This window comes from Phyllobates terribilis, unplaced genomic scaffold (assembly GCF_046119375.1).
Source record: "Phyllobates terribilis strain yellow unplaced genomic scaffold, ASM4611937v1 Scaffold_2__4_contigs__length_985480577, whole genome shotgun sequence".
Classification (NCBI taxonomy): Eukaryota; Metazoa; Chordata; class Amphibia; order Anura; family Dendrobatidae; genus Phyllobates; species Phyllobates terribilis.
Window position 1 is genome coordinate 82871659 of NW_027362762.1, and position 19295 is coordinate 82890953.

At 44.8% G+C, this 19295-nt stretch overlaps 1 protein-coding gene across 1 annotated transcript in view; it reads left to right on the plus strand.

The window, feature by feature from the left end:
• The first annotated feature begins 10530 nt into the window (after positions 1 to 10530).
• The window catches only part of MAML2 (mastermind like transcriptional coactivator 2), a 202271-nt gene continuing 193506 nt past the window's right edge, over positions 10531 to 19295 (plus strand). Inside the window, exons 1-2 of the mRNA XM_073662160.1 lie at positions 10531 to 10874; positions 13244 to 13802. Coding sequence (XP_073518261.1) covers positions 13377 to 13802 — 426 coding nt within the window. The 5' untranslated portion in view covers positions 10531 to 10874; positions 13244 to 13376. The remainder of the gene's footprint in view (positions 10875 to 13243; positions 13803 to 19295) is intronic.

A 19295-nucleotide genomic window follows, 5' to 3' on the forward strand; every position in this document is an offset into this window, starting at 1 on the left:
TGCCATTGGTGGTAGGCCACTGTCTCCAGTGCTTTGTTTCTATCCATTTCTAGGTGCTGCCTGAAGTATGTTTGGGGTCATTGCCCTGCTGGAAGACCCATGACCGACGACGCAAACCCAGCTTTCTGACACTAGGCACAACATTGTGACTCAAAATTCTTTGGTAATCTTCAGATTTCATGATGCCTTGCACACAGTCAAAGCACCCAGTACCATACCATATCAGGAGGGCAAAGTTTGATCAGCTAAGAGATGCCGTTCACCTTATAGACTGGGATAGTATCTTCAGTAATAGGAGCACGGATAGAAAGTGGGAAATTTTCAAAACAGTCCTACATAGTCACTGTAGAAGGTACATACCTTATGGGAATAAAAGGGCTAGGAATAGGAGGAAGCGAATGTGGCTAAATAAGGAAGTCAAGAGGGCAATGAAAAACAAAAAAAGGGCTTTCGGTAAACTTAAACAAGAAGGCAGCGAGGAAGCACTAATATCTTATAGGGAAAAAAACAAAATCTGTAAGAAACAAATAAGAATAGCAAAAGAGGAGACAGAGAGACTAATTGCCAAGGAAAGTAAAACGAATCCCAAACTGTTCTTTAACTATATAAACAGTAAAAGGATTAAAACTGATGGCGTTCGCCCATTGAAAAATAACCTGGGTAAAATCATAGAGGGCGATGAGGGTAAAGCAAACCTACTCAATAGCTTCTTCTCCACTGTTTTCACAAAAGAAAACAATTTATCGGAGGAAATGCAGAGTGATAAAGTAAACCCTCCGCTAAATATCACCCACCTAACCCAGGAGGAAGTTCAGAAACGCCTAAATAATATCAAAATAGACAAGTCACCAGGCCCAGATGGCATACACCCCCGGGTACTAAAAGAATTAAGCAATGTGATAGGCCGCTGTATCTTATATTCAAGCACTCTTTATGGACAGGGACTGTCCCACTAGACTGGCGCCAAGCAAATGTGGTACCAATATTCAAAAAGGGGAACTATAGACCAGTCAGCTTAACGTCTGTTGTGGGTAAATTGTTTGAAGGATTTCTTAGAGATGCTATTGTAGAATATCTTAATGATAATAACTGTCTAACTCCATATCAACATGGATTCATGAGGGATCGCTCCTGCCAAACAAACCTGATGGCCTTCTACGAGGAGGTGAGCTCACAGCTGGACCGGGGAGATTCAGTGGATGTTGTATACCTTGACTTCTCCAAAGCGTTTGATACCGTGCCACACAAAAGGTTGGTATATAAAATGAGAATGCTTGGTCTGAGGGATAATGTGTGCAAGTGGGTAAATAGCTGGCTGAGTGATAGAAAGCAGAGGGTGGTTATCAATGGTGTAAGCTCAGGGGGTGTCAGGGTTACTAGCGGGGTGCCTCAAGGATCTGTCTTGGGCCCTATATTATTTAATATATTTATTAATGATGTAGTGGAAGGGTTGCATAGTAAAATAGCAATGTTTGCAGATGATACTAAACTTTGTAAAGTAGTTAATACAGATGAGGATAGGGCACAGCTACAGGAGGATTTAGATAAATTGGGGAGTTGGGCCAAAAAATGGCAAATGGGGTTCAATGCCGATAAATGTAAGGTCATGCTCATGGGAAAGAAAAACAGCAGTCACCCATACATATTAAATGGGAAACCGTTGGGGAAATCTGACATGGAGAAGGACCTGGGCGTCTTGGCTAACAGCAAATTAAATTGGAGTGCCCAGTGTCAGGCAGCAGCTGCGAAGGCAAATAGAGTCATGGCATGCATCAGAAGAGGAATAGGGGCATATGATGAGAACATTGTTCTTCCTCTGTATAAAGCGCTGGTAAGGCCGCACTTAGAATATTGTGCACAGTTCTGGGCTCCGGTGCTCAGGAAAGACATATTGGAGCTAGAGAGGGTACAAAGGAGGGCGACTAAGGTAATAAAGGGAATGGAGGGACTAGAATACCCAGAGAGGTTGTCAAAATTAGGCCTATTTACGTTGGAAAAGAGAAGGCTTAGGGGAGACCTCATAAACATGTATAAATACATCAGGGGGCAGTACAGAGATCTCTCCCATGACCTGTTTATACCAAGGATGGTGACAAAGACGAGGGGGCACACTATGCGTCTGGAGGAAAGGAGGTTCCTCCACCAGCATAGAAGGGGATTCTTTACGGTCAGAGCCGTGAGACTCTGGAACTCTCTGGGAGAGGAAGTGGTGATGTCCAACTCACTTAATGAGTTCAAGAGAGGCCTGGACGCCTTTCTTGAGAACAATAAAATTACATCTTATGCTTAGTGATAGTTAATTAATCCAGGGATTTAATCTGACTACCAGATTGGTGTCGGGAAGTGAATTTTTCCTCAATGATGTAAATTGGCCTATACCGCATGTTTTTTTTTTGCCTTCCCCTGGATCAACGCTGCGGAATAGCTGCAGTGCACAAGAAATAGGCTGAACTGGATGGACGCTTGTCTTTTTTCGGCCTTATAAACTATGTAACTATATATGTAATATGCAGAAAAATAAACCCTAAACATCTTTGAACCTCCACCATATTTGACTGTAGGTACTGTGTTCTTTTTTTTTTTTGTAGGTCTTATTCCATTTTCGGTAAACAGTAGAATGATGTGCTTTACCAAAAAGCTCTGTCTTGGTCTCATCTGTCCCCAAGACACTTTCCCAGAAAGATTTTGGCTTACTCACTTTAGCTAACTGCAGTCTAGTTTTTTTATGTCTCTGTGTCCTCAGTGGGGTCCTCCTGGGTCTCCTGCCATAGAGTTTAATTTCATTCAAATGTTGGCAGATAGTTTGCGCTGACATTGATACATCCTTAACCTGCAGGACAGCTTGACTGTCTTTGGTACTTGACTGGGGCTGGTTATCCACCATCCAGACTATCCTGCATTGCAGCCTTTCATCAATTTTTCTCTGCTGACCATGTCCAGGGAGATAAGCTACAGTACCATGGGTTATAAACTTCTTGATTATTTTACGCACTTGCACTTTTAACCTTGAGATTGTTGATATTTTTCAACAATTTTGGTTCTCAAGTCCTCAGACTGTTCTCTTCTCCTCTTTCTGTTCTCCATGCTTAGTGTGGCACACACAGACACACAATGCAAAGATTGAGTCAACTTTTCCCCTTTTTATCTGGTTTCATGTGTGACTTTCATATTGCCCACATTTGTAACTTGCCATAAGTGAGTTTGAACAAGCATCACATGCTTGAAACAAAGTTGTTTGCCAACAATTATGTCTGGCCCATTTTTTAGGTTTTGTGTCAAATTATGTCCAATTTTCCTTTTTTTTCAGTTTTTTTGTGTTGTTCCAATACACACAAAGGAATTAAACGAATACAACAAAACGTGCTATTGCAATAATTTTCTGGGAGAAAAACTTCATTTTCTGGAACAATGTCAAGGGTGCCAACACTTTTGGCCATGGCAGTATATATATATATATATATATATATATATCCAAATCAAATCTAATTTTACCTTTAACAAACATTTATCGAAGTGCCATAATTTAGCAAAGTGCCCTGGCAGTTAGAAAATGGCATTGCTAATATTCATCTTTCTTCTCTTCTTACAGGTATATATTTTTCACTGCTTGTGTGATCTGTCCTGAAAACTGCATTATATCTCCATGCAATGCTCTGCAGCCTATCAATTTCTGGTATATATTTTTCACTGCTTGTGTGATCTGTCCTGAAAACTGCATTATATCTCCATGCAATGCTCTGCAGCCTATCAATTTCTGGTATATATTTTTCACTGCTTGTGTGATCTGTCCTGAAAACTGCATTATATCTCCATGCAATGCTCTGCAGCCTATCAATTTCTGGTATATATTTTTCACTGCTTGTGTGATCTGTCCTGAAAACTGCATTATATCTCCATGCAATGCTCTGCAGCCTATCAATTTCTGGTATATATTTTTTCACTCCTCTAGCTTTTTTATTCCATGATACTTAAAGGTCATCACACTTACTTTAAGAGTTTATGATCCATGCCGAGTTTACTAGTCTGTTTTTTTTTTTTTTTCCCTGCACTTTATGGTCTCCTGTTGTCTTTTAAGCTAGTGATTGATTGTTAATGAGTTAAATCTGTGCAGATCTAAGCAGATACGTCCCTATATATTGAGACTTAGTTAAGGGGCAGCATTTATGCGGGGGCATTTATGCATATAGCATTTATGCATACTTTATCGAAGTGCCATAATTTAGCAAAGTGCCCTGGCAGTTAGAAAATGGCAGTTGGACAGGGCAGGAGACAGGTAAGACATGCAAGACAAACCAACAAACTTGCTTACAGGTCATCTTTTTGGCAAACAGTATTCACCATTTGTATCTGTGCCATTTATTTTCTGGTTGCTACAATCATCCACATTCACCATTCTCCCACAAATGCGGCACACTTCATCCATATTAAGCCCTCACTCCTCTCTTCTCCTATGTACAGTTGTCATGCTCTCTTCACAATGTTATACCACGCAGATCCATTCATTCCCACCATACAACGCAGGAAACGCTCTCACAAATCACTCAATCATCTGCTCACTCTCTGTATCTTCCTTCTATTAGTCGCAGGTGATATTTCTCCCAACCCAGGACCCTCCAGTAATAATAACACTAACTCTTTCCCTGTTACATTCAGAAACCCTGCTAATCTCATTAATATTCCCTGCATATCTTCTGTCTCATTCAACTGTGCCCTTTGGAATGCACGCTCAGCTTGTAATAAACTCTCTTACATCCATGACTTTTTCCTCTCTAATTCCCTCAACCTTCTGACTCTCACTGAAACCTGGATCCAGCAGTCGGACACCACCGCTGCTGCAGCTCTCTCCTATGGTGGCCTACATTTCTCTCATACCCCGCGACCTGACAACAGATCAGGTGGAGGTGTTGGTCTGCTTCTTTCAACAAAATGTACTTTTCAGGTTATCCCCCCTGTACCCTCCCTTACCTTCCCGTCCTTTGAGGCCCACACAGTCAGACTCTACCGGCCCTTCTCCCTGCGAGTGGCGGTTGTCTATCGCCCCCCAGGTCCCCCCCGTCAATTCCTGGATCACTTTGCTGCCTGGCTTACAAATTTTCTATCCTGCGACATCCCCACGATAATCATGGGAGACTTTAACATCCCAATTGGTGATCCTCTTTCCCCATCTGCCACGCATCTTTTATCACTAACCTCCTCCTTCGGCCTTTCACAGCTTGCTAATTCTCCTACACATGAGGACGGGAACACATTGGACCTGATCTTCTCCCGGCTTTGCTCAGTACATGACTTTACTAACTCTCCCCTTCCACTCTCTGACCATAATCTTCTTTCATTCTCTGTCAAGAACTGTGACTCTACTCTAGACACTCCCACCGTCCACACTTATAGAAATTTACGCGCCATTAACACCCAGAAATTTATAAAAAGGTTGCAATCATCATTGGCCCCAATCTCCTCCCTCTCATGTCCCGACTCTGCATTGAAGCATTATAACAAAATAATGCTATGCGCCCTGGATGAAGCCGCACCTCCTACACAAAGAACAATTCGGCATAGACGGCGACAACCCTGGCACACGCCTCAAACACGTCTTCTCCAGAGGTACTCCAGGTGCGCTGAACGGCTGTGGAGAAAATCAAATCTGCCCGAAGATTTCCTCCACTATAAATTTATGCTGAAAACATATAACTCTGCCTTTCACCTCTCCAAACAAACCTACTTTAACAACCTCATCATCTCACTTTCCAATAATCCTAAACGACTCTTTGACACGTTTCATTCTCTCCTCAATCAAACAGCACAGGCACCGACCTCAGCGCTGACGATCTGGCTAAATATTTCAAAGAAAAAATTGACCATATCCGACAGGAAATTTTCTCCCAATCCCCAAATGTTATGCATGCTCCCCCCCGCCACATTGTATCTTGCTCATTTTCTGACTTCGAACCAGTCACGGAAGATGAAGTGATCAGGCTCCTTGCATCTTCTCGCCCTACCACCTGCACCAGCGACCCTATTCCCTCACATCTCCTTCAGTCCCTTGCTCCAGCTGTCACCTCTCACCTAACTAAAATTTTCAACCTTTCCCTCTCATCTGGTATCTTTCCCTCTTCTTTTAAACACGCCAGCATACAACCATTACTTAAAAAACCATCCCTCGACCAGAACTGCACGGCCAACTACAGACCTGTTTCCAATCTTCCCTTTATCTCTAAACTCCTGGAACGCCTGGTCCATTCCCGTATAATCCGCTATCTCTCAGACAACTCTCTTCTTGACCCTTTACAATCTGGTTTCCGCTCTTTACATTCTACTGAAACTGCCCTCACTAAAGTCTCTAATGATCTACTAACAGCTAAATCTAATGGTCACTACTCCCTGCTGATTCTCCTGGATCTCTCTGCAGCATTCGACACTGTGGATCATCAGCTCCTCCTCACTATGCTCCGCACTATTGGCCTCAAGGACACGGTTCTCTCCTGGTTCTCCTCTTATCTCTCTGACCGCTCCTTCTCTGTGTCCTTTGCCGGCTCCTCCTCCTCCCTACTTCCTCTTACTGTCGGGGTTCCTCAAGGATCAGTCCTAGGCCCCCTTCTTTTCTCCTTATACACCGCTCCTATTGCACAAACAATCAGTAGATTCGGTTTTCAGTACCATCTCTATGCTGATGACACCCAATTATACACCTCTGCTCCGGACATCACCCCTGCATTACTACAAAAGACCAGTGATTGTCTTTCTGCTATGTCTAACATTATGTCCTCCCTCTACCTAAAACTGAATCTGTTAAAAACTGAACTACTCGTCTTTCCTCCCTCCATTAATCTACCTGTGCCCGATATTGCCATCTCCGTTTGTGGCTCAACCATTACTCCCCAGCAACAAGCCCGCTGTCTTGGGGTCATTTTTGATTCAGATCTTTCTTTCACTCCTCACATCAAATCACTCGCTCGTTCATGTCATCTACACCTCAAAAACATCGCAAGAATCAGGACTTTTCTCACCTTTGACTCGGCAAAAACTCTTACTGTCGCTCTTATTCATTCTCGTCTTGACTATTGCAACGCTCTACTAATCGGTCTCCCTCTTACTAAACTCTCCCCTCTCCAATCCGTCCTGAACGCAGCAGCCAGGATCATATTCCTCGCCAACCGCTACTCAGATGCCTCTTCCCTGTGCCAGTCATTGCATTGGTTGCCCATCCAATATAGAGTTCGTTTTAAACTTATCACGCTTACCCACAAAGCGCTCCATGCTTCAGTACCCCCCTACATCTCTTCTCTTGTCTCAGTCTACCACCCTACACGTGCCCTCCGTTCTGCAAATGACTTGAAACTAAAATCCTCCATAATCCGAACTTCCCACTCCCGTCTCCAAGATTTCTCGCGTGCTGCGCCAATTCTCTGGAATGCACTACCCAGGACAGTTCGATTAATTCCCAATACCCACAGTTTCAAGCGAACCCTAAAAACACATTTCTTTAGACTGGCGTATCACCTAAACACACTCTGTCCATCCCAGCTTTCCCCCATATTAAAATCTTCTTCAACTTCGGGTTCAAACCAACCATGCACATAAAAGCCTCTGTCAGGACTGTACACATACTGGCTGGCGACCAGTCCATGTATTATTATTTATCCTATTCAGTATATCAAGGCTGCATTATACAATATATGTACTTTTTACCTTTTGTGTCTCCCCCATTTCCTCATAGACTGTAAGCTCGCGAGCAGGGCCCTCACTCCTTTCGATATGAGATATGCTTATTCTGTATTGTCTGTATAAATCCCCCCTAAAATTTGTAAAGTGCTGCGGAATATGTTGGCGCTATAAAAATAAACTATTATTATTATTATTATTATTATTAACAAAAATATAAAAAATAAGAGTTTTCAGCATCACCTTGTTCAGAAAATTGTGAAAAAAATTCAAAATTATAATCCAATCAAAACACTAGAATTCCCATTTAATGCAAAAAAATGCAAAAAATATAGTGATGAAAATGTCGCATTTACACAAAAATGTTACCATGAAAATGACAGCTCACCACCCCAAAAAAATATTTCTGATTCAGGTCCGTTGATTAAAAAAAAAAAGTTCCAATTCTCAGAAAATGGGGAAACAAACCAAACTTTTTATTTACAAATTTCAGATTTTTTTTTTCACGTAGACTCCTGTTACCAGGTCAGTTTTACCGCACAATGAATGTCGTAAAAATAAAACCTCAAAAACATTGATGGAATTTAGGGTTATTTCACCTCATTTGGATTTTTTCCCCCATTTTCCAGTACTTTATATAGTAAAATGAATAGTGTCATTCAGAACTACAACTTGACCTGCAAAAAAAAACAAGCTCTTGTACGGTTATGTGTTGATGGAAAGTTAAAGAAGTTACGACTTTTGGAAAAAGTAGAGGAAAGAGCCAAAGCGCAAAATCAAAAATAATTAGTTGGAAGGGGTTAAACACATTGAGGGAAATTTTTAAAAAAAAAAAAATTAATAAAAACAAAGCCCCATACACCTATATTGCAAAAAAAAAGTAGTTTTGACAATGGTAATGACAAGAGAAAAAAATATGTTATTCTGGTCCCCAAGGTGAGATACACACCTGGTCATAATTGTTGGTACCCCTCGTTTAATGAAAGAAAAACCCACAATGGTCACAGAAATAACTTGAATCTGACAAAAGTAATAATAAATTAAAAATCTCTGAAAATGAACAAATGAAAGTCAGACATTGCTTTTCTGCTTCCACAGAGTTTTTAAAAAAAATAAACTCATGAAATAGGCCTGGACAGAAATGATGGTACCCCTGAAAATAATGTGACAAAAGGGACATGTTAAATCAAGTTGTGTCCACTAATTAGCATCACAGGTGTCTACAATCTTGTAATCAGTCAGTGGGCCTGTATATAGGGCTACTGATACTCACTGTGCTGTTTGGTGACATGGTGTGTACCACACTCAACATGGACCAGAGGAAGCAAAGGAAAGAGTTGTCTCAGGAGATTAGAAAGAAAATTATAGACAAGCATGTTAAAGGTAAAGGTTATGAGACCATCTCCAAACAGCTTGATGTTCCTGTGACTACAGTTGCACATATTATTCAGAAATGTAAGATCCATGGGACTGTAGCCAACCTCCCTGAACATGGCCGTTGGAGGAAAATTGATGACAAATCAAAGAGACGGATAATACGAATGGTAACAAAAGAGCCCAGGAAAACTTCTAATGAGAATAAAGGTGAACTTCAAGCTCAAGGAACATCAGTGTCAGATCACACCATCCGTCGTTGTTTGATCCAAAGTGGACTTGATGAGAGACGACCAAGGAGAACACCATTGTGGAAAAAATCATAAAAAAGCCAGACTGGAATTTGCCAAACTACATGTTGACAAGCCACAAAGCTTCTGGGAGAATGTTCTATGGACAGATGTGACAAAAATGGAAGTTTTTGGCAAGGCACATCAGCCCTATCTTCACAGATGGAAAAATGAAGCATATCAAGAAAAGAACACTGTCCCTACTGTGAAACATGGTGGAGGCTCTGTTATGTTCTGGGGCTGCTTTGCTGCATCTGGCACAGGGTGTCTTGAATCTGTGCAGGGTACAATGAAATCTCAAGACTATCAAGGGATTCTAGAGAGAAATGTGCTGCCCAGTGTCAGAAAGCTTGGTCTCAGTCGCAGGTCATGGGTCTTGCAACAGGATAATGACCCAAAACACACAGCTAAAAACACCCAAGAATGGCTAAGAAAAAAAATTGGACTATTCTGAAGTGGCTTCTATGACCCCTGACATAAATCCTATTGAGCATCTTTGGAAAGAGCTGAAACATGCCGTCTGGAAAAGGCAACCTTCAAACACGAGACAACTGGAGCAGTTTACTCATGAGGAGTCTCCAAAATACCTGTCGAGAGGTGCAGAAGTCTCATTGACAGTTACAGGAATCGTTTGATTGCAGTGATTGCCTCAAAAGGTTCAACAAAATATTAAGTTAAGAAGAACCATCATTTCTGTCCAGGCCGATTTCATGAGTTTAATTTTTTTTTTTAATTCTGTGGAAGCAGAAAAGCAATGTCTGACTTTCATTTGTTCATTTTCATAGACTTTTCATTCATTATTACTTTTGTCAGATTCAAGTTATTTCTGTGACCATTGTGGGTTTTTCTTTCATTAAACGAGGGGTACCAACAATTTTGACCACGTGTGTATATGGCAATACACCCCATTGATTTGCATTGCTATGATGGAATGAATACATTTTCCGTAAATGGGTTTGATTATCATAGCAACATTATTTATTTTATTATTAAATGTATTATTTATAATACTTGTGAGAATATTATAACTACAATATTATAAATAACAAAACATTTATTTTGCTGCATTACTTCTGAGTTCAGACTGCATTCTCACTAATATCCACCAGATGGCTCTCTTGTACATTACTGATTTGAACTCCTTCTCGCAGAAGCTGCAATTACAAAGTATGTCCGCTAGATGCCGCAATAGAGAATGTGTGGATTTAGTAAGCTTCCTCAGTCTCGCACACAATGAAAGTCTCTGTCCTGGGGAAAGTGCTGGGTAGAGTGAGTATGAGCCGACTGGGCTGGTAACAAGCAACGAGAAAAGTTTCAAAATTACAAGTTCCAGTCCCAGGTTCATGCTGGTGCCTATAGGAGGTCACTGTGCACATAAAGCAGAGCAGGGAAAACTTCACCTGGAACTTGGAGAAAGTTGGGAGAAGAGAACATTCTGAAGAACAAGATCCTGTGGAGTTTCCAAGAGCCTGGGAAAATCTCCTGCTCTGTTCAGTTACTGAAGAATGCATTTTTTCTCCCATAGGAGGGTGCAGGCTGGAGTCTCATAAGGTAAGGCTGCTGGGGAAATGCACAGATGTAGCAGAGCTGAACTCATTATTTCACTTTTTAGTGCACTGTGATCTCTCACAGATGGTGCAGCTGGTTTGACCTGCAGTCCTATGTAAAAACATAGAGGAATATCATCAGGTGTGTCATATGACAAACTCCGCTCTGCTACATCTGATAAGTTCAGCACTGCTACATCTGTATGTCTTTTTTAATTACAAATATGTCTCATTATCACTGCAGCTTCTCAGTAATTGTAGAACTACAACTCTCGGCATGACCTGAGGAAACGGGTTTCTGTGAGACTGCTAGGTATGACTAGACCACTATCTGTTACTGGGAAAGCTGGGTGACCATCATTATGGCTGCCAGTCTTAGGGGCACGTTCACACACACAAATGATCTCCCTGCGGATATAAATCCACGGTGAAAATCCAGATTAAAAATCTGCACCACGGGTCAACTTCCGATGCTGATTTTTTTTTTTTAATGAGATTTGGTAAAATCTCATCCACTTTGCTGCTACTGTAACACGGTGAGGATTTTTGCAATGCCGAATTTAAAGGGGTTGTCTCCTTTTAAGTAAACTTTTCCCTATGTGCACAATTGTGTAAAGAAACAACCCCAGGTTTTGCGCAGTGCCCCTGCTTTTGCCCTGGTCACCGTTGTTTGATTGCAACAAGAATAAGTATTCCGATAGGACAACCCCTTTAAGAAAAGTAGTCTGACAACCAGTATTCTGCAACTCCAGCTCGCGTTGTCGCCCAGCTCTTACAAAGTCCCATGTTACAAATCAGAATGTTTAAGAATTCACAGTAAGATGATACGGGGGGGCCACACAGCAGGATCTATAAGGCCATGTGCCCACCATCAGGAAATAGCAGCGTTTTTGGACGCAACGTATTTTCGCTGCTTCCAAAACCCTGTTATTATGGATTGTGGGCACATACCCAAACTGCGATGTCACAGTGTAGAGATGTACTGTCTATAATGCGCACAGTGATGTCCCAGGACAGGGATAATGCGCACAGTGATGTCCCAGGACAGGGATAATGCGCACAGTGATGTCCCAGGACAGGGATAATGCGCACAGTGATGTCCCAGGACAGGGATAATGCGCACAGTGATGTCCCAGGACAGGGATAATGCGCACAGTGATGTCCCAGGACAGGGATAATGCGCACAGTGATGTCCCAGGACAGGGATAATGCGCACAGTGATGTCCCAGGCAGGGCTGTGGAGTCTTTAAGCCAAACCTCCAACTTGGACTCCTCAATTTCCGACTCCCTCATACACGGCTGATGTTTAAGTGATAAATTTAGTGTAGCACAGATTCATCTCCGCTAAAAGTCTAGACTCTTAGATCAGGAATAGGACAGACATTTATAGGACATTTCATAACTTTCCCAAATTCTTATGAAAAAATATTCCCCACAAACTGCATTGAACTACCGTACCCAATATATTATATATTTTAGGAGTCGGTTCATTCTATACTGACTCCACCAAAATAGGCACCGACTCCAACTCCACAGCCCTGGTCATAGGACAGGGATAATACACAGTGATGTCATGGTGTATAGAGAATGCACACAGTGGTATCACAGTATTGTAATGTCACCGTTATAGGATAATGTACGCAGTGATCTTCCCACACCACAATATAATGGCACAGGAATAGCACACACTACGGGTAAATTTGCCGTGGTGATCTCGCTGTTCTCCATTTTGGTTGTCACCCAGGTTTCCCAGAAACAGACATAAGAGCTGAATAGGATTAGAGAACATTAGGGTTTGGTGGCCGTGTCCTGCACCCGCGGCTGTTTTGCCCCGTGTCCTTCACCCGCGGCTGTTTTGCCCCGTGTCCTGCACCCGCGGCTGTTTTGCCCCGTGTCCTGCGCCCGCGGCTGTTTTGCCCCGTGTCCTGCGCCCGCGGCTGTTTTTGCCCCGTGTCCTGCGCCCGCGGCTGTTTTTGCCCCGTGTCCTGCGCCCGCGGCTGTTTTTGCCCCGTGTCCTGCGCCCGCTGCTGTTTTTGCCCCGTGTCCTGCGCCCGCGGCTGTTTTTGCCCCGTGTCCTGCGCCCGCGGCTGTTTTTGCCCCGTGTCCTGCGCCCGCGGCTGTTTTTGCCCCGTGTCCTGCGCCCGCGGCTGTTTTTGCCCCGTGTCCTGCGCCCGTGGCTGTTTTTGCCCCGGGTCCTGCGCCCGCGCCTGTCTTTGCCCCGTGGCCTGCGCCCGCGCCTGTCTTTGCCCCGTGGCCTGCGCCCGCACCTGTCTTTGCCCCGTGGCCTGCACCCGCGCCTGTCTTTGCCCCGTGTCCTGCACCCGCGCCTGTTTTGCCCCTCTTGTGATGACCTGTATCTGTTTTCCCATTTAGGATCTCATCCCTTTGGGATAAATCCGTTGTGCTGCTTCCTGGACCATCTCTCGGCGTCTTCTCCTCCATTTATGTTGCAGTAAGGATACAACATTGCCTGTAACTGAACTTAGGAAATCGCACCTCCAGAATTATGGGGGAAACAGCCCCCCCTCAGGCCCCGGCGGGGACTCTTGCCATCGGAGGAGTATCTAATGTGGGTTTGCTCGGCGGCGGAACGGTGGCTCCCCGGCTGCATAGCGCCATAGTGGAGCGGTTACGAGCTCGAATAGCAGTTTGTCGCCAACATCACCTTAACTGCGAGGGGCGCTATGAACGCAGCAGGGTGGAAAGTTCTGATCGAGAGCGGGAGAACACCCTGCAGCTGCTGACCCTTGTCCAGCATGGCCAGGGCAGCAGAAAGAGCAGCAAGCATAGCAAGAGCTCGTGTGCTGCACCGCCGGACTACCGACACCATCACCCACAGCAGCCACAACTGCTCAATGATGAGGGCAATGACATTAATGGAGGCCAGCAAGCTTCTAATGGACTGGGCCAACGAAACTCTGCTCTAATTGCGGTAAGTAACACGTCACATCTGTCATGTTATCAAGCCGTTGTTTTGCTCCTTCTGAGATTTGTAGGTCTAGTGGGCGATCCTATTGGTGATTGACAGCTATGTCTGTGTGCACACTTGTACAAAAAAAGCTGTCAATCACTGATGGGAACGCTCACTAGACCAAAAATCCCAGAAAGAACAGAGGTTTAAATGATAAGATTCAGTATAACCTGTTTTTTAATCTCACAAAACCGTCTAGAACTCTACTTCAGCTGCTCCTCCTGCTCTATATCATGGTGCATCGAGATTGGACAGCATTTGTCGTGCCAGGTGTGGGAAAGACTTATTACAACGCAAAGGGAAGAAGGAAAGGGAGCCCAGCCTCTAGGGAAAGGGGGAAGGGGAGACCTTCTAGTCTGGTCTAGTGTCACCCTGTCTCAACTACCGTCCCTATATTGGCTGTTCAGCAATCGCTGCACGCGTGCCTCGCCCTGTCTTTCCCTGGCTTATGGCTAAGGCTAGGGACTGGAGGAGATGAGCACTGGTCGATCTCCATTAAACTCTATAGACAACAAGGGTAGACAAATAGGGGGGGGATTTATTAGCTTTTCACGACTCCAGACAAATGCACACATGGCCTTAGGCTCCAGAGAGGACGAAGTACTGCTCTTGCTAAAGCCTCACAAGTAGTAATGAATATCGCCGGCACCTCCCTCTCAGACACACCAGGTATTTATACACCCAGGCCAGGGAGCTAATTAGCCAGAGGGAGGTAGCCACTGGGTCCTAGAGACAGCCTCTCATCTAAGAAGATGTCTGTAATGCCAAACGTAGAGATCTCCTGCAGCCCACTGCAGGGCGACACCCGTCACATCATTTGCATGGTGACATGTTCCCTTTAAAAAGCCTTGTAGTAAGATTTGGGATGCATAGCCAAACCAGAATATTCTCCAAAACGAAAAGAAAAGCTGCTTGGGGGGTTTTGCACCTCATCAGTGCAAAGTAAGCAAATCGTAGGCCGGTCTTAAGAGGTAAAGTTTCTTTTTAATGGAGTATTCTCAAGTTGTCTCTTGAGCAGCTCTGCAGTCTCCTTAATTCCTGGTTTCTGACATGGCATGGTCTCCTCCGTCAGTGACAATTCTGGAGAGCACCAGAGCTGTAATATTAGTAAAACTATAAAGCTCAGCACAAGTTACTGCTGTAACACATTCAGATATCAGTGGTTTGTTCTGAGTCTACACTGTTATCCCTGTATTAACACATTTGAACTAGAAATCAATGGGCTGGATGAGGTGGCTGGTATGTCGGGAGTTAACCCCTCTCATGGAATGTAACTTCTGCACACTCTTGGACAGTTTCTGGGCAGGCCCTAGTAGCTGAGCTTCATGGAAACCAGTTGTACATTCTGTAAGATAACAGTTGTCATTGCAAGAAAATGAGTGCAGATAGAAAAATCAAGTCAATTGCAAACTTGCTTATTTTATGCTAACACAGCAATATAATAACTTGAAAAAACTCCTATAAGGAGTACACCAAGCTAGTGTATGGAGACTAATATGCCATGCAGTGCTCCCTGGCATGTTATATGCCAGGGCAATGGGGTCAGATGTTATGCATCGGGGATAAGGGCCCGAAGGTTATATACCATGGGCGAGAGGCCGAAGGTTATACATCGGGGGTGAGGTCTGTATTGCCTGCTATGAAGGACATTCAGTGATTATGTGATTTCCAATGCTTTTCTCCATATAGTGTATTTTATACTGGAGGTATATTTTCCATTTCCTGACTTTATAGCCATTGTTCCTCAAGGACAGAGTTTATAGATATTTTGGGTCCATTGGCTCATAAATAAGATAAAGCTCAAATATTTCATTGTTTTGCTGATATCTCTTGTATAGTGTACTGATAAATCCTATAGGATGCCTTGGCCAGAGCATATAACATGGGATTAATACTCAGCTGGGCCATAAGGATATATTTGGTAAATGATATGCTATAACACAACAGCTACTAGGAATTTCCTTAGTGCTCTCTAATTACCATCGTGTTATTTTATTTCTGTTCTTCTAAAAAAAAAATAGATATCTATCTGGTTTTATAGTGTGGCAGCCTGTACAAATACCCAGTGCCATATTTTCTTCCTCTAAGGACAAAAACACCAATAGCAACCTTACACCACTCACTACTATTTAGCACTGCATGGTGATATTATTTGGGCATTAAATTCTATTATGTGGCAGATGTATTACCTGTGGCATTACTAGAGTCCGATGGCCCCAGTGCAAAATTTAGGGTTCCTTCCTAGTATGTATGTTCCCTCATCCTGGGCTCCTTCCTGGTATATATGTCCTCCCAATCCTGGGTTCCTTCCTCTTATATATCCCCGCACCCTATCCTGGGCTCTTTCCTGGTGTATATATATCTATCCCCATACTGGGTTCCTTCCTGGTATATATGTAATCTCTATCCTGGGTTCCTTCCTGGTATATACTGTAATGCAGCAGCTTGCTTGGCATTACTGTAATGATTCAGGGTATGTTTTGGCCGACCAGGTACCTCCCCCTCAGGTGACTGGTCACATGACTGTGACATCACACAGGTCCTTTTGCACACAGAAGGTCTGAACACATGACTGTGACATCAGCTCAGGTCCTGCGTGTGTGTGCACTGGATGGATATATAAACCCTGGTAGATTTGAGACAGGTGTGAAAGACATGAGGCCTGTTCCCGTGTGGGACACCGTTATAGAGTGAAGCCTGGCAGCCTGAAAGGTCGAGGCTGGATCGTGTGTGTAGATGCCAGTGGCCTTGGAGGGAAAGCCGGCTTGGAAGGCAAGAATCCTGGAAGGCAAACACTGGATGTGTGTGTGAAACATTCCAGTAGCCTTAGACGGGACGAAGGCTGGAGACCCCCATCTGGGCAGCCGCAAAGCCACAGTGCTGGCAAACCAAACAGACTGCAGCATCTAAAACCCGGCAAACGTAAAACACTGCTTGATGTGGACATTTATTTGGACATCGATATAAGTGACTTTGCTGGAGGGTGTAACTGGAGCCAAGTGGGCCTGTCTGTACCTGGAAGGCTCTTGACATTATATGTATAATATGTTGGGGAGCCACTAAGATGGACTGTGTGATAAGCCGTTTATGAAGAGTAATAAACTGCTGCATTGTGCAATACCGGAAAGACATGGCTGGTGTGCTTTAATTGACCCGGTGCAGCGAGTATCCCCCAGTATGATGACTAGCCCTGCCTTACAATACGTACAGACCAAAAGTTTGGACACACCTTCTCATTTAAAGATTTACCTAGGTTCCTTCCTGGTATATATTCTCCCCCCCCTCCATCCTCGGTTCCTTCCTGGTATATATGTCCTCACCAGCCTGGGTTCCTTCCTAGTATATATTGCCCCCCCCCCCCATCATGGGTTCCTTCTTGGTATATATGTCCTCCTTATACTAGGTTTCTTCCTGGTATACATGTCCTTTCCATCCTGGGTTCCTTCCTGGTAATAATATGTCCTCCCCATCCTGGGTTCCTTCCTGGTACATATTTGCCCTCCCCATCCTGGGTTCCTTCCTGGTACATATTTGCCCTCCCCATCCTGGGTTCCTTCCTGGTACATATTTGCCCTCCCCATCCTGGGTTCCTTCCTGGTACATATTTGCCCTCCCCATCCTGGGTTCCTTCCTGGTACATATTTGCCCTCCCCATCCTGGGTTCCTTCCTGGTACATATTTGCCCTCCCCATCCTGGGTTCCTTCCTGGTACATATTTGCCCTCCCCATCCTGGGTTCCTTCCTGGTACATATTTGCCCTCCCCATCCTGGGTTCCTTCCTGGTACATATTTGCCCTCCCCATCCTGGGTTCCTTCCTGGTACATATTTGCCCTCCCCATCCTGGGTTCCTTCCTGGTACATATTTGCCCTCCCCATCCTGGGTTCCTTCCTGGTACATATTTGCCCTCCCCATCCTGGGTTCCTTCCTGGTACATATTTGCCCTCCCCATCCTGGGTTCCTTCCTGGTACATATTTGCCCTCCCCATCCTGGGTTCCTTCCTGGTACATATTTGCCCTCCCCATCCTGGGTTCCTTCCTGGTACATATTTGCCCTCCCCATCCTGGGTTCCTTCCTGGTATACATGTCCTCCCCATCCTGGGTTCCTTCCTGGTATACATGTCCTCCCCATCCTGGGTTCCTTCCTGGTATACATGTCCTCCCCATCCTGGGTTCCTTCCTGGTATACATGTCCTCCCCATCCTGGGTTCCTTCCTGGTATACATGCCCTCCCCATCCTGGGTTCCTTCCTGGTATACATGCCCTCCCCATCCTGGGTTCCTTCCTGGTATACATGTCCTCCCCATCCTGGGTTCCTTCCTGGTATACATGTCCTCCCCATCCTGGGTTCCTTCCTGGTATACATGCCCTCCCCATCCTGGGTTCCTTCCTGGTATACATGCCCTCCCCATCCTGGGTTCCTTCCTGGTATACATGCCCTCCCCATCCTGGGTTCCTTCCTGGTATACATGCCCTCCCCATCCTGGGTTCCTTCCTGGTATACATGCCCTCCCCATCCTGGGTTCCTTCCTGGTATACATGTCCTCCCCATCCTGGGTTCCTTCCTGGTATACATGCCCTCCCCATCCTGGGTTCCTTCCTGGTATACATGCCCTCCCCATCCTGGGTTCCTTCCTGGTATACATGCCCTCCCCATCCTGGGTTCCTTCCTGGTATACATGCCCTCCCCATCCTGGGTTCCTTCCTGGTATACATGTCCTCCCCATCCTGGGTTCCTTCCTGGTATACATGCCCTCCCCATCCTGGGTTCCTTCCTGGTATACATGCCCTCCCCATCCTGGGTTCCTTCCTGGTATACATGCCCTCCCCATCCTGGGTTCCTTCCTGGTATATATGTCCTCCCCATCCTGGGTTCCTTCCTGGTATATATGTCCCCCGTTCTGCCACTGTTCTCTTACACATACTAACAAAAAATAATTCCTCTTCCCCGCTTCCACGTTGCGCAGCATTCTCTTTTGTAGCCGGCACAAAGGCCGACAGCTGACATCGGCGTGCCTGCTGGGTGATGTATTACGTCACTGCCATGCACTGCTTGCTGACGTCAGCTGCTGGCCTCTGATTTGCCAGGGCATGTATTGCTTACGGTGCAGGGACCCGGCAGGGCTCTGTGCCGCAAAACATTTCGGCTGAGTGCGCATCCTCGGACGCATATCCATCTGAACTTGCCGATGGCGTCAATGAGTTCCACTCCGGTACGGGCCTGGTCGGACCCTCTGCGACCGCAATCGTTGCACCCCTGTGTATGATGGTATCCTGTGGACTCTGCTGCATATTATATGAGCACTATAAGGTGGTGATGTGCCAGTCGTATACTGCAGTATTGTTTTGGCACTATATAGCGATATTACGCAAGCTGAAATTACAAAAGAAACGATGGTTTCACATTTGCTTGTGGCCCAAGGGCACATTTTCTGCAAAACCTGTTGCAGCCAA